Source organism: Podarcis pityusensis (assembly GCF_964106645.2).
Source record: "Podarcis pityusensis genome assembly, chromosome: 7".
Classification (NCBI taxonomy): Eukaryota; Metazoa; Chordata; class Lepidosauria; order Squamata; family Lacertidae; genus Podarcis; species Podarcis pityusensis.
In genome coordinates, this window is record NC_138031.1 from 89150542 (window position 1) to 89163380 (window position 12839).

Here is a 12839-nt window from a genome sequence, read left to right on the forward strand (position 1 = left end):
TCAGTTGAAACACCATTTGGAACATTTTTTCTAATGATATTTTAGCGCAGGTGTGCACGACATCATTGGAAGGTTTTGCCACTTTGCCTTCTTTCTCACTGATCCTCAAGCTGTTTAACCTCCCCCTAAACCTTGTTCACTTCCAGCAATAAAACTGTGCTTGATGTCACAGTTTTACGCTTCCAGCAAACATGGTACTATTGAGAGAAAGTGATCTGTTGTTTCACTGCCCCTTGTGGCAAGTCATTCAAGGTTGCAGAGATGTGGCTGAAACTTCCTGACAGTAAGAGCTGTTCGACAGTGGAATTTGCTGCCAAGGAGTGTGGTGGAGTCTCCTTCTTTGGAGGTCTTTAAGCAGAGGCTTGACAACCATATGTCAGGAGTGCTCTGATGGTGTTTCCTGCTTTGCAGGGGGTTGGACTCGATGGCCCTTGTGGTCTCTTCCAACTCTATGATTCTATGATTCTATTCTATGATTCTATTATGTTACCCTTTTCTGGGCAACAGACAGATTCTCTCCTTTTGGTTTGGGTCTCCAAGTAGCTGCAAGCTTTCTTGCTTAGTTCTGGTCACTCTACATGCCTTTTCCATCCTGCCTAGTCCCCCTGCAAGTGTTACCACAATATAACTGTCTGAACTCTGTCTTGTTTCTTCTTAAGCAACCAGAAATGCTCATTTTCTGACTAAGTGCTAAAACTGAGGAATTTCCAATGGTATTTGTGATGCATCATAGTCTTTGTGTGGTTCTATTTGTGCACGGGCAGCGCAACGTTACACAGGAGGAGCATGGCGATTGAAGTAATATCCTCCGTCTGCGCCTTTAACTTCAACAAAACATCGCGCCTTGCGCTCCTCCTGTGTAACGTTGCTCCGTCCGCACACAAATGGAGCCGCACGAAGACACCACACGGCAAAAACGGACTTCCTACAGCCTCCCTCCCAGCTGTAGGGCGGGCAGAGTGGAGGAGGCAAGCAGAATACTGTACGCAGGCTCCATGGGAAAGGCAAGAAGTGGTAAAAGTAATTGGAAAAAAAAGCTTCACCACTCTTCCCCCCCAGCTCATATCTGCACCCCCCCCCCCAAAGCTCAGCGATTGCCGGCAAAGGAACAGCTGATAGGCGGCCTGTTAGACGCGTGGGGCTGTTAGCCTCTGGGCAATCTTCCCCTCCTAAAATTTCAACGTCAGGGCAATTTCCCCCCATTTTCTTAATTTGGGGTCCCCAAAAATAGGGGGCGTCCTATACATGGGGGCGTCCAATACATGGAAATATATGGTAAATGTAATTAGTCATCTTTACACACAGCATAATTTTGTACCTTATTTGAAAATAACCTCTTTGTGAAGAAAACGACATAATCAGCCTTTATTGTAAGTGAAGATTCTGTGTTTAGTTCAAGTGGTATGTTGCTACAGATAATGGATTTACTTTGTATTTTAGACCTAGACTAGCTCCCCTTCCCCAAAAAATAAATAAAATGATTTTAAGCTTTATTCACAGCACATTTCTTTTATGTTTCACCATTTGTTTTAGTACATAACAGTACATCCAGATTTCCAACCTCCCCCAATCACAAACTGAAGTTTTGTGCTCTGAGCTTCCTACAAGATGTCTAAATAGTGCCGTCTGGTAGTTATCAATCTGTTTCTATTATTGATACTTCAGGTCTCCACCATCCGCCATAAGAAATCAGAAAGAAATTTGATAGTTCAGGGAGTTGTGAAATTTGCTACATGTCAGTATTGTCAAACTCTTAAATGAAAGTCTTGTCCAGCACTTTGCCAGTTCCCATAACTAACCTGTGCTTCATTTAGAGCCTTAAAAACTTCAGCCTCTTGGATTTAGCACTTAGGAAGATAATGAGTATTTCAAGCTCATGTTTAAGAAGGAACAAGGCAGAGACCTTTTGCTTGTGCTGCTTCAGCTGCATTCAAGAGGACTTAGCACAGATGGATTGTGCATTACAAAATGTAACACATAATTCAAGCTGTCAGCTTAATCAGACTGTTTCCAGGAAGCAACCTGTAAAAGAGAAAGACCCCTTGTTTGCTGACCCCTGATCCATAGCCTGCTGCATCATGTCATCCATTTTGCTTTTCTTTATTTATGTGTCCCTTCCGTCCCCTCCTTTTTATTAATGTATTCCCTTCAAGTGGCACCCTGGAAAGACCACCCAGAGGGAGGAGCACAATAGGGAGCGAGCTAGCTGAAATAGAGATTTTGTAAGACTTCAGTGCAATGAAAAGCCCTGTTGAACTGCCTGTGTGTTCTCACTGCCTCAATGTGTGTTAAGTCTAAACTTGAAAACGTCACTCCCGCACCATCTTCATTTTCCACTGTTCTTAGTCACTGTTGTGGAATTGCATTGCAGTAGAGTTTAGCAATTTGGGAGAATATTTTACAATTTCATGTGTGTAATTTGCAATATATATTAAAGTTATAGATTTTTCAAAAACCTTGATAAGGCTAATGAATGTTGCTGCTGCTGTTCTTGAACAGTTTATAGGCTAGCTGTGTGTTTTGCTTTGTGGAGTTCTGCTGTTGAATGTGGAAACAAAACAGGCAGTCTGAAATAAAAACCTGAATAGCTATTTACACCTCTGTAAAAGGATTAGCAATTCCCCATTGTTAAAAAGCTTAAACTTCAATTTGCATCATTATAGAGGTATCACTTACTCCAATCTCTCCAGTAATATTTTATACCTGTAGGGAACCACTAGCTTTGTCCATTTATATAGTTGTAAGATTTATAAAAATACAATCATGCTTGGGTACTGTTAAATTAGAAAGGGCTAAATGCTAAGTTGTTTGAGCTATCATTTGCAGCTCACTGCCTCATTGTTAAAACTTACATTTGAGATGTATTCAGTGCCTGATCTGAACATGAGGTAAGTTTTATATTTTTAAAGAAGACAAAGCAATACACTAATGTATTATAGCTCTGGAGGTTAGGACTCGAATCAATGGCTTCAAGATACTAGAAAGGAGATTCTGACTTAAACCTCAGGAAAAACTGTTTGAGCTGTTCGACAGTGTGACCTTCTCCCTTGGGAGATTGAGAGCTCTCCTTCCTTGGAGGTTTTTAAGCAGAGGTTGGATGGCCATCTGCCATGGATGCTTTAATTCCTGCATTGCAGGGGGTTGGGCTAGATGACCCTTGGGGTCCCTTCCAACTCTACACTTCTAATATTCTAAAAGGGTCACAATTTCTAATAATAAAATCAGGACAGTGTTTGCTGTCAGATACAGAAACCTGAGGGCTGATGGGAATTGTAGTCTAAATCATCTCAAGGTTCAGGAAGACTGCTTTAATGTCTAGGTCCTGTTTGTGGACGTCCCACAGGCATTTTGTTGCCTACTAGGAAAACAGGATCCTGCCCTAGATCAACTTTTGGTCTGATCCAGTATGGCTGCCTTATGTTCTTAGGTGGGGATACCCAGTGTGCATGATGACATCTTGACACTGTGTCTCTGCCTGTGCTCTGCTTCATGGGCTAGAAGCTCACAACGTGATAATGCCCTATAGTTTAGAAACAAGAGCTGGGCCAGTCCTCATGCACACATGAATCTAAAGGTACTGTAGAAGATTGGGGGTGTGTGCTAGAAATGAAGTGATCCATTCCAACTTTCCTGCTCTTTATCAAAAGTGCTAGCTCCATTCAAAAATATGAATATATGGAAGATAGAATAAGTTATCCCATTGTCATTTTATACAACACATTCATTACCATGAGCACACAGTGCATATTGTAATTATTATTTTTTAAAGTGTTCATATTGTTTCATGAAGTTTTCAAAATCTTTTTATTTATGTGAAAAATTAGATATGACAGATTTGTGTACACCCCATTCATGTATAAAGTGGAAAATGGAGACTGTTCTGTTTTATTATACCAAAGGAGGAGGAGGAAGATTCACCTGATTTTAAGTGGAAGATCCCACCTTCTTCTTTATATGCAAATACGTCATACACATGAATAAGCAAATATGACTCCCTCCCCATTTACAGTTGTGTGCCCATTTTGGTTTTATATGTGAATATTTTAATAGGTTATAATAACATTTGTTTATTTCTGCAGAAAATCTTTGACATTTGAAGGATTTGCTCATGTCTTGACATTCATAGAGCAGTTTGTGGCCACAGCAGATCAGGAACACCTAATGTTATACCAGAGGAAAGCTGTGAATACAGTAGAGCTGGAGACCCTTATAAGGTTCAAATATTATTTTCTTTTAATTGGGAGACAGTAATAGTGTTTGTCTATGTATCAAATCAAATCTTTATTATGGTCATAGACCAGCATAAGTAGGGTGGGGTACAATCATTTAAAAATCTGTAAAACGTTTTGGAAAGCTGAAATTATTAAAACAGAAGGTATATATATTAAAACTATAAGAAGCTAAAAGAAGGGTTAGGAGCATTAATCGGCTGTGGAAGAGCATACAAGGTTAGTATATAAAAGACTATGGCTATCAATTTACAAAGCACTCCAATATGAGTGTTCATTAAATCTAGTTTGTGGCACAGGTCATCATTCAACAACTTTTGAGCACTGCTATGCAGAACCTGGCAACATTGTTTGTTGTAGCAGGGTTGATACCTGAAAGCATCAGGGAGGTATAGAATTGCCCTGTGCACCCTGGGTCCTTATGGGGAGATGAGGCTAATACGAATGTCTCTGTAGCACAGGCACTGGAGAAGCACATGCTCTATTGTTTCTGTTTGTCCAGAATTACAGGGGCTTTGTCTCTCGGAGCAAGCAAACTTCCTGGCGTGACATCGTGCCAGGGTAAAGGCCCTCCGATGCTTAGGGACTTTAGTTAGATATGCCATGGGGGAGGCAGAGTATCTGATGGATTCATTGGCAATAAAAGTTGGGGTACTGGCTAGATCCAATTGGCTGTGTGTCTACTACACATTGTTTAATGAGTGCTTTGGCCTGATCATATCCCATGCTGAGTAGAAGACCTGGAGAGAAGCCCAGGGATGAGATTTTAGTTGCCACTGCCTGTTTCCATGTGGATTGAAAATCATCACTCATAGTTAGTGGGGCAAGGCCAAGGGGAAATAGAGATAGTCTGAGCCAATAGTTGAGTATAGTCACCCACACTCTAGCCTCCACTTTTGTGAAGCTTGTCTAGTCTCAGAGTGACATTAAAGACACATTTTGGGACTTGAAGGACTGATCTTAGAAATTTGGATTGTACAGGTTCTAGTGTAGTGAGAGCCAGTGTGGTGTAGTGGTTAAGAGCAGTGGACTCGTAATCTGGTGAACTGGTTTGATTCCCCGCTCCTCCACATGCAGCTGCTGGGTGAACTTGGGCTTGTCACACTTCTCTGAAGTCTCTCAGCCCCACTCAACCTCAGAGTGTTTGTTGTGGGGGAGGAAGGGAAAGGAGATTGTGAGCCGCTTTGAGACTCCTTAGGGTAGTGATAAAGCGGGATATCAAGTCCAAACTCTCTTCTAGTCGTACAAAATTGGAGAAGGGGCCCAGCCGGGCACCATAGAGAAGTTGGCTTGGCTTCAAATAATTTGAGTGCTGCAGGTATATAGTGGCCACCTCTTGTTTTAAAAAAATTAAGGATTGAAGATGTGCTCCTCTGAGCAATAACAGCAACATAGTCTCCATGAGCTTTCCTACTGCCAGCAGAATGAAAAACTACCCCCAGATATTTGAAACAGGAGACCTGCTCAATCTTATAGCCATCTATGCTCCAGGAGTGGCTCCTAGGCCTTTTGGCAAATGCCATTATTTTAGTTTTCTGATAGTTGAGTTCTAGCTGGTCCTCCTTGCAATACTGTGTTAGTGCTCTCAGTGCTCTTTTGAGGCCAATAGGTGTTCTTGAAAATATTGCTGCATTGTCTGCATAGAGCAGAACAGGGATGTGTCTTCCAGCAAGTTTTGGGAAGTGAAAGTTTGTGCTATGGAGGTGGCTTACCATTGAGTTGATGTAGAAATTAAATAAGAGTGGGGGCCATATGCAGCCTTGCTTGACACCTTTCTTGGTTCCAGTGGCATTGGTGAGATGGCCCCGGGGGTTACATTTTACATTAAGTGAGGTCCCTTCATGTAGCATACAAATTAGATGGAGTAGACGTCTATCTATTGAGGTGGCCTCCAGTTTTTTCCACAGTTTAGCTCTGGGTATGGAATCAAATGCTGCTTTGAAATCTATAAAAGCAGCATAAAGAGAAGTTGTGTTGTGGGAGGAGTACTTCTCAATGAGATGATGGAGTACTAGGCATTGGTCAATAGTGGATCAGCCTTCCCTAAAGCCAGCTTGCTCCTCTCAAAGTATATTTTCTTGTTCCATCCAGTTGTGGAATTTCCATTGTTAGGTGTCTTGTGTAAAGTTTGCTACCCCAGTGTGGGGTAGTGGTTAAAAGCGGTAGTCTCGTAATCTGGGGAACCGGGTTCGCGTCTCCGCTCCTCCACATGCAGCTGCTGGGTGACTTTGGGCCAGTCACACTTCTTTGAAGTCTCTCAGCCCCACTTTGAAGTCTCTCAGCCCCACTCACCTCACAGAGAGTTGTGAGGGAGGAAGGGAAAGGAGAATGTTAGCTGCTTTGAGACTCCTGAAGGGGAGTGGAAGGAGGTATATCAAATCCAAACTCTTCTTCTTCTTCTAATCGGTCTGTAGTTTGCAGTATCATCCCTTTTTCCTTTTCTATATATGGGGGCAATGATTACAAGCCCCCAGTCCTTGGGGGCTCGGCCATGGGTGTCAATGCAGGTGAAGAGTGAGGCCAGAATATAGGCCCAGAAGTCCATATTGTTTTTAATGGCCTCTTGAGGAATTAGGTCTTCCCCTGGGGCCTTCTCCAGTCTTAGCTGAGCTACAGTGGTGCCTCGCAAGACGAAATTAATCCGTTCCGCGAGAGTCTTCGTCTAGCGGTTTTTTCGTCTTGCGAAGCAACCCTATTAGCGGCTTAACGGATTAGCGCTATTAGCGGTTTAGCGGCTATTAAAGGCTTAAAGGCTTAGGGGATTAGCTGCTAAAAGGCTATTAAAGGCTATTAAAGGCTTAGCAGATTAGATAAAGGGGGGGAAAAGCGAAAAAAAAATCTCTAGACTCGCAAGACATTTTCGTCTTGCGAAGCAAGCCCATAGGGAAATTCGTCCTGCGAAGCAACTCAAAAACGGGAAACCCTTTCGTCTAGCGGGTTTTCCGTCTTGCGAGGCATTCGTCTTGCGGGGCACCACTGTACCAGGTTGTTAATCTCTTGTTACCATCACTGGTGCCCACATAGGCAGATTCTCTATAGTTTGACTAGAGTCTCCACTTTTAGCAGAGGTGTCCAAGTAGAGTTCCTGAAAGTGAGCCTCCCAGGTCCCTGGGGGGATGTGACAGTCCACCATGGTTGGGCCATTGCTTTGTGGGCTGGATGTAATATGCCAAAATGTGGCTGAATCATTGGATTTGGCTGCCGGGATAAGTCGTGTCCAGGTGTTCTTCATGGCATCCCTTTTCTTTTGTGCCAGCAGATGCTTATAGTATCTCTTCTGCTGGAGGAGGTCCAATGCAGCTCTTGGTTTGCTCTTGGATACATAAGCCTTGTAAGTGTCAGCAAGAACTGTGTGTGGCACCCCCACCCTGCCCCTCAGTTGTGGGACCTGAGGCATATTGAGTGACCTTTACTATTTAAGATGAGCAATACAACTAAATGTTCTCTTCCTCTCTTCTTCCCTTGATTCTTTGGCTACTGGCAGTGTCACTGTCCATGCAGAGTTCTTTTGGAGTTTGCTCCCTGAGGGGTGTGAGCAAAACAAAACAAGCATTAATGCATCTGAATCTGAAAAAAGAATTTACAGGACTGTTTTTGCAGAGGGGACACACCCAGCTCTAACCCTTATTTTTCATGTGCCTGCTAGCCAGCAATGTGGACTGTGTTTTTCCCACATGCATGACTTTGTCCAGGGGTAGTCAACCTTTTTATACTTACCACACACTAATGCATCTTTCTTGATGGTAAAATTTCCTTATTGCCCACTAGGCCTCAATGGAAGGAGGACTGTGCCGTAGAACTCCCTACCGCCCACCTAGAATCTTGAAACGCCCACTAGTGGGCAGTAGGGACCAGGTTGATAACCCCTGGCTTAGTCAGTAGCAAAAAGGAACATTGGACCTACCTGAGTTCTTCCTCCTGATCACTCCAGAAGCCAGGACATATACCTGTTGCGCCCTGTGTGTGAGAGAGTGTCTCTCCCACAGGTTCAGGATGTAATACAGCTTCACACTGATGTTGGGACCACTGTTCGCTGGGCTGGGATCTGGGTCTGCTCTGATTCTCTGCCTTCTTGGCCCTAAAACCACTGCCTAAAGAGATGAGAGGAACTATTCCCAATCTGCTTTTTTCTTCTTTGGATCACCTTATTTTTATCCTCCTCAAGAGCCTTGCCAAATAGCCTGCCCCCTTTTAAATGGAGTGGACGGCAGATTAATCTTGGATTAATCCAGCCAGGAACCTGGGAGTAAACTGCAAAGAGTCTTAAACCAACATCCACTATAAAGGCATCAGTCTCAGTTAGCTTCTTAATATCCTGTTTGATCTTAAGATTGGTTTTGGGACCTCTCTGTGTAGTTTCTTCATCTAAAGGAGAGAAGGCCTGACAAATATTAAAATAAAAGCTGCAGTCCTGACAGCTGGAGCAAATGCCTCATAGGACTTAAGCAAAATGTATCACTTTTACGGTGTTTTAAAACCTCATTTCCACTACTGGATACTACTGTCCCAGACACTACTACTGCCACAGGAGCATTCATGACGGCTTTCTTCAGGTTTTTCTTAGGCAGCATGTAGGATTTCATTGAAACAGTCTCACTTGGCTTGGATGACTTTGAGTTTAGCTCACTCACCGTCTGCAATATGCCCTCAGGAGGGGAACAGTCCTGCCACTCTGAGTATACTTCCCCGCCCCCCAGTTTGTGGCACTAATAGTTCTAAGCCCTAGCAATGCCTCTCTGAATGGTCCTCAGAACAGTCCTGAAAGAGAACTGGGTATCCCCTCCCTGTGTGAGGGCCCAAAGACATACTCTCATAACTAGACTCTTCCCATAAGTCTCAGGCTTTGCTGATGTGTTGATTACAGAACAGTAAAAGGCAGAGCTATAAGGAGAAAGGACATAAAATGAGGGAGAAGTGAACAAATTGAGAAAAATAACAAGGGGGGGGGATCAACTATAGAACAGCATTGCCTGAGTCTGTTGATGAGGCTGGACAGAAACAGGGAGATGGATGCTGTCCCAAACAGGGATAACAGTTGTCTGATTTGTATAGGTTCTGCCTTCTGGAGTAAGTGGGAGGAACAACCCAGACACCCATGGGAAAATTATTCTCTGATATTACTAGAAGCTGAAACTACCTTTTGCAAACACTCTTGGCTCAATAAAATACTTAAGGAAGGCTAAATGTAGCCCCTGATTCATGTGTCTTCCAGCCTAAAGAGAGAACTAAAAGGGGACCAGCTATATCAGTAAGGAAGCCTCTTTTCACTAACAGTTCACAGCAGGTTGTGTGATACTCTCTGACCTCTATAGAGATTTCTGGATTGAGTTCGGCGGCAACTTCTCTTGCTGGCTGTGAATTGCATTCACTACCACACTGAATTGCCCTGCACTAAACTCAAGTACTGTGTCTGAATCCCAAACTAAAAGTTAATCTAAATGCATATAACAGCACCCCAATTAAAATATGAAAACACCATTTCCTGTGGGAATTAGGAATAGGAGGAGGTTTTAGATCTTTTTCAACCTGCTATTTCCATGTTGCAAATCTTCCCAAGTAGCTCTCCCACTGGCTGGGGTTTCTAATGCACGTTTCATCACATTTTAAATCTTGCCTGCAAATAAGCTATCAAAGAGGTCGTGATGATTCAGAACAGGAAGTGTGTATGTTCTCCCTTCACCCTGCCATTTCTGTATTCTGATTTTCCCGCCTCTCCTGCCCTTTAGAAAGTTTCCCCTATACTTCAGGGCCCATTACATCCTGTTACATATACTTTTAAGGTAGGTGTAGTTTGTGCTTGACTTCTGCTTGCCTTTAGGAACAGCGAGTTTGTTTGTTTATCCCACTCTTCAGCTAAAAAAGGTTCCTAGAGTGGCTTACAAATCACTACAAAGAAGTGTTAGTGATCACCATACATGAGCAGTCTGCTTGAGAGAATCCATGTGTGGCACAGATAATTTGGTTGCTTCAGAGACATGGATTCCTCATGAATGTTCAAAATTAGTTGAAATGCACAGTAAAACTAAACATTCATGACTCTGGTTCAGGTTAGTGATATGATGGTTATACCTGGACACTGTCCCATTGGGCACACTCCAGTTCAGGCCCCTGCAGGCTGTGTTTCTCCATTCCATGCCAAAATAAGTGAAATAACTGTATGTGTGTTTTCCTCTTGAAAGGAGTACACTGTTGGAAATGACTGACTAGTCTCCTAATTTCCCTTGAACTCCAGTTCAAAACCCTCTGTGGGTTCAAGCCCTGAAATAAAAGAAAGAATCATCCTTTCCAAATATCCCACCATATACTTCCTCAAAGGAGACTTCACTGGAAGAGTTACTCTACTGAATCACCATCATCATCATCATCATCATCATTTTCATTTATTACTTATACCCCACCCATCTGGCCAGGGCTCCCCAGCCACTCTGGGCGGCTTCCAACAGGATATTAAAAACACAATAAAAGGTCAAACATTAAAAACTTCCCTAAACAGGGCTGCCTTCAGATGTCTTCTAAAAGTCAGATAGTTGTTTATTTCCTTGACATCTGATGGGAGGGTATTCCACGGGGCGGACGCCACTGCCGAGAAGGCCCTCTGCCTAGTTCCCTGTAACCTCACTTCTCGCAGTGAGGGAAAGGAACTGAGAATCATGACTTTAGTTGTGGTTATTCTTTTGGCATCAGAAGGGGAGAACACTAACTTTCAGGGAAATAACTTTTAGGGTAATAAAAGTACAGTGGATGCTCGGGCTGTGATCGTGATCCATGCGGGAGGCACGTTAGCAACCTGCAGTGTTCGCAACCCGCAACCCATGCGTCTGTGCACGTGCGGATCGTGATTTGGCGCTTCTGCACATGGGCAAGCACTGAAATCCAGAAGTAACCCATTCCGGTACTTTTGGGTTCGGTGCAGTGCGCAACCCAAAGCATTTGTAACCCGAGGTATGACTGTATCACAGAAGAAGAAGAAGAGGAGTTTGGATTTGATATCCTGCTTTATCACTACCCGAAGGAGTCTCAAAGCGGCTAACATTCTCCTTTCCCTTCCTCCCCCACAACAAACCCTCTGTGAGGTGAGTGGGGCTGAGAGACTTCAGAGAAGTGACTGGCCCAAGGTCACCCAGCAGCTGCAGGTGGAGGAGCCGAGACGTGAACCCAGTTCCCCAGATTACGAGACTACTGCTCTTAACCACTACACCACACTGGCTCTCACAACTGAGGAGGTTGTTCTAGATGATATTCGATATCTTCTAACTTTGCTGTTTACAGTCTATATTGAAGCCAATTGCTGTGGGAACTATTATAGATTACATGGATAAGAATGGTGCTTATAATTAATGGGTTTAAGCAAATACTTCATTAAGCACCTGTTATTGTTTTATAGCGTCTGTAATGAAATTGGCAGCTTAAAACCAGAAGGCCTTGAGGTATGTGAAGCACTTGTCCTTCATCATCTTGAGAGATTATTGAAATTTACAATTGATAGATGCCTTCTACCAGAGAAAACGCTTAAATACAAAAGTGGGACGCTGGATGAAAAGCATGATAGGTATGATCATTGTTAAGACTTACACAATTCACTTTATTTTTGGTCATGCTATTGAAATCAGAGAATTTATAGGGAGGAACTTCATATACCTGAAATATCATGTGTATGATTTAACCATTCAAAATGCACTGTTTAAAGATTTTACAGCTGAGATGGCTAACCTGTGGCTCTCCAGATATTCCTAGACTTCAGCTCCCATCATCCCTGCCTATCAGCCATGGTGATGGGCTGGTGAGAGTTGGAGTTCAACAGCATCTAAGTGGCCACAAGTTAGCCCTGCTGTAGGTCAGGTGACAAGACACGAAGGGCCACAGGTTAGCCACCCCTGTTTTGCAGCATAATCCGAAGCGTGTCTACTCTTGTGTTCAGTGGAACTTACATCCAGGTAAGTGTGTGTAGGGTTGCAGCTTTGAAGGACATACTGAACAATTGTTTTGTGTTTTATATGTAAAGCTTATGCCTTGTCTATAATCGCTTAGGGTTCATGAAGCAAACTGATGCTATGTGCCAGGCCCAGAGGGGCGAATAGCTCTGGATCCTCAGAGGAGTGCTGCAGAGGGATGGGAAAGCAGGACTCCTCTTGTGTTGCTTGCTTGTTTTAGTCTTGTTTGCAGTTCCATGTTGTTCTTGCTTTTTATCTTTTAATTTTTATTCAAGTTGAAGAGGTCTGCTTTTCACCAATGCTTGTAGATGACAGGGCTGTAACTCTGAGATAGGGATCTAGAAACAGTTACTCAAGCATTCATAATCTTGAGTCTTAAACAATGATGTGCAAGCCATATTCAGGCATTATCCCTCACACCAGTTGCAGGGCGGGGGGCTGAATCACTGGTCCTGCCCCCACATGTCACACAACCTAAGCTATCTCACCCACATTTGAGCATATGGGTGAGATAGCTTAGGTTGTGAGCTACATGGACATGTGAATATGGACTATAGTTTCCTTGGTCCAACTCTACAATCTCTGCTACTACCTATGCTATACTGACCACTAATATTTAGATACTAATTATACAGACCTTAATTTTAAGTTTTGCTTGGGATGAGTTAAAATACATGTA

General features: G+C 43.2%; 1 protein-coding gene and 1 long non-coding RNA gene across 9 annotated transcripts in view; one reads left to right on the plus strand and one right to left on the minus strand.

The window, feature by feature from the left end:
• Positions 1-12839, minus strand: part of LOC308481022 — a 208195-nt gene that overhangs the window by 44164 nt on the left and 151192 nt on the right. The window lies entirely within an intron of this gene.
• KIZ (kizuna centrosomal protein) overlaps positions 1-12839 on the plus strand; it is a 185090-nt gene that overhangs the window by 24543 nt on the left and 147708 nt on the right. For all 8 annotated transcript variants that reach the window (XR_013988396.1, XM_081012950.1, XM_081012948.1 and 5 more), the window contains 2 exons: positions 4080-4214; positions 11614-11778. Coding sequence is in view for 7 of the 8 variants with exons in the window: in XM_081012950.1 (XP_080869076.1) it covers positions 4080-4214; positions 11614-11778 (300 nt within the window). In the remaining variant the exon portion in view is untranslated. The remainder of the gene's footprint in view (positions 1-4079; positions 4215-11613; positions 11779-12839) is intronic.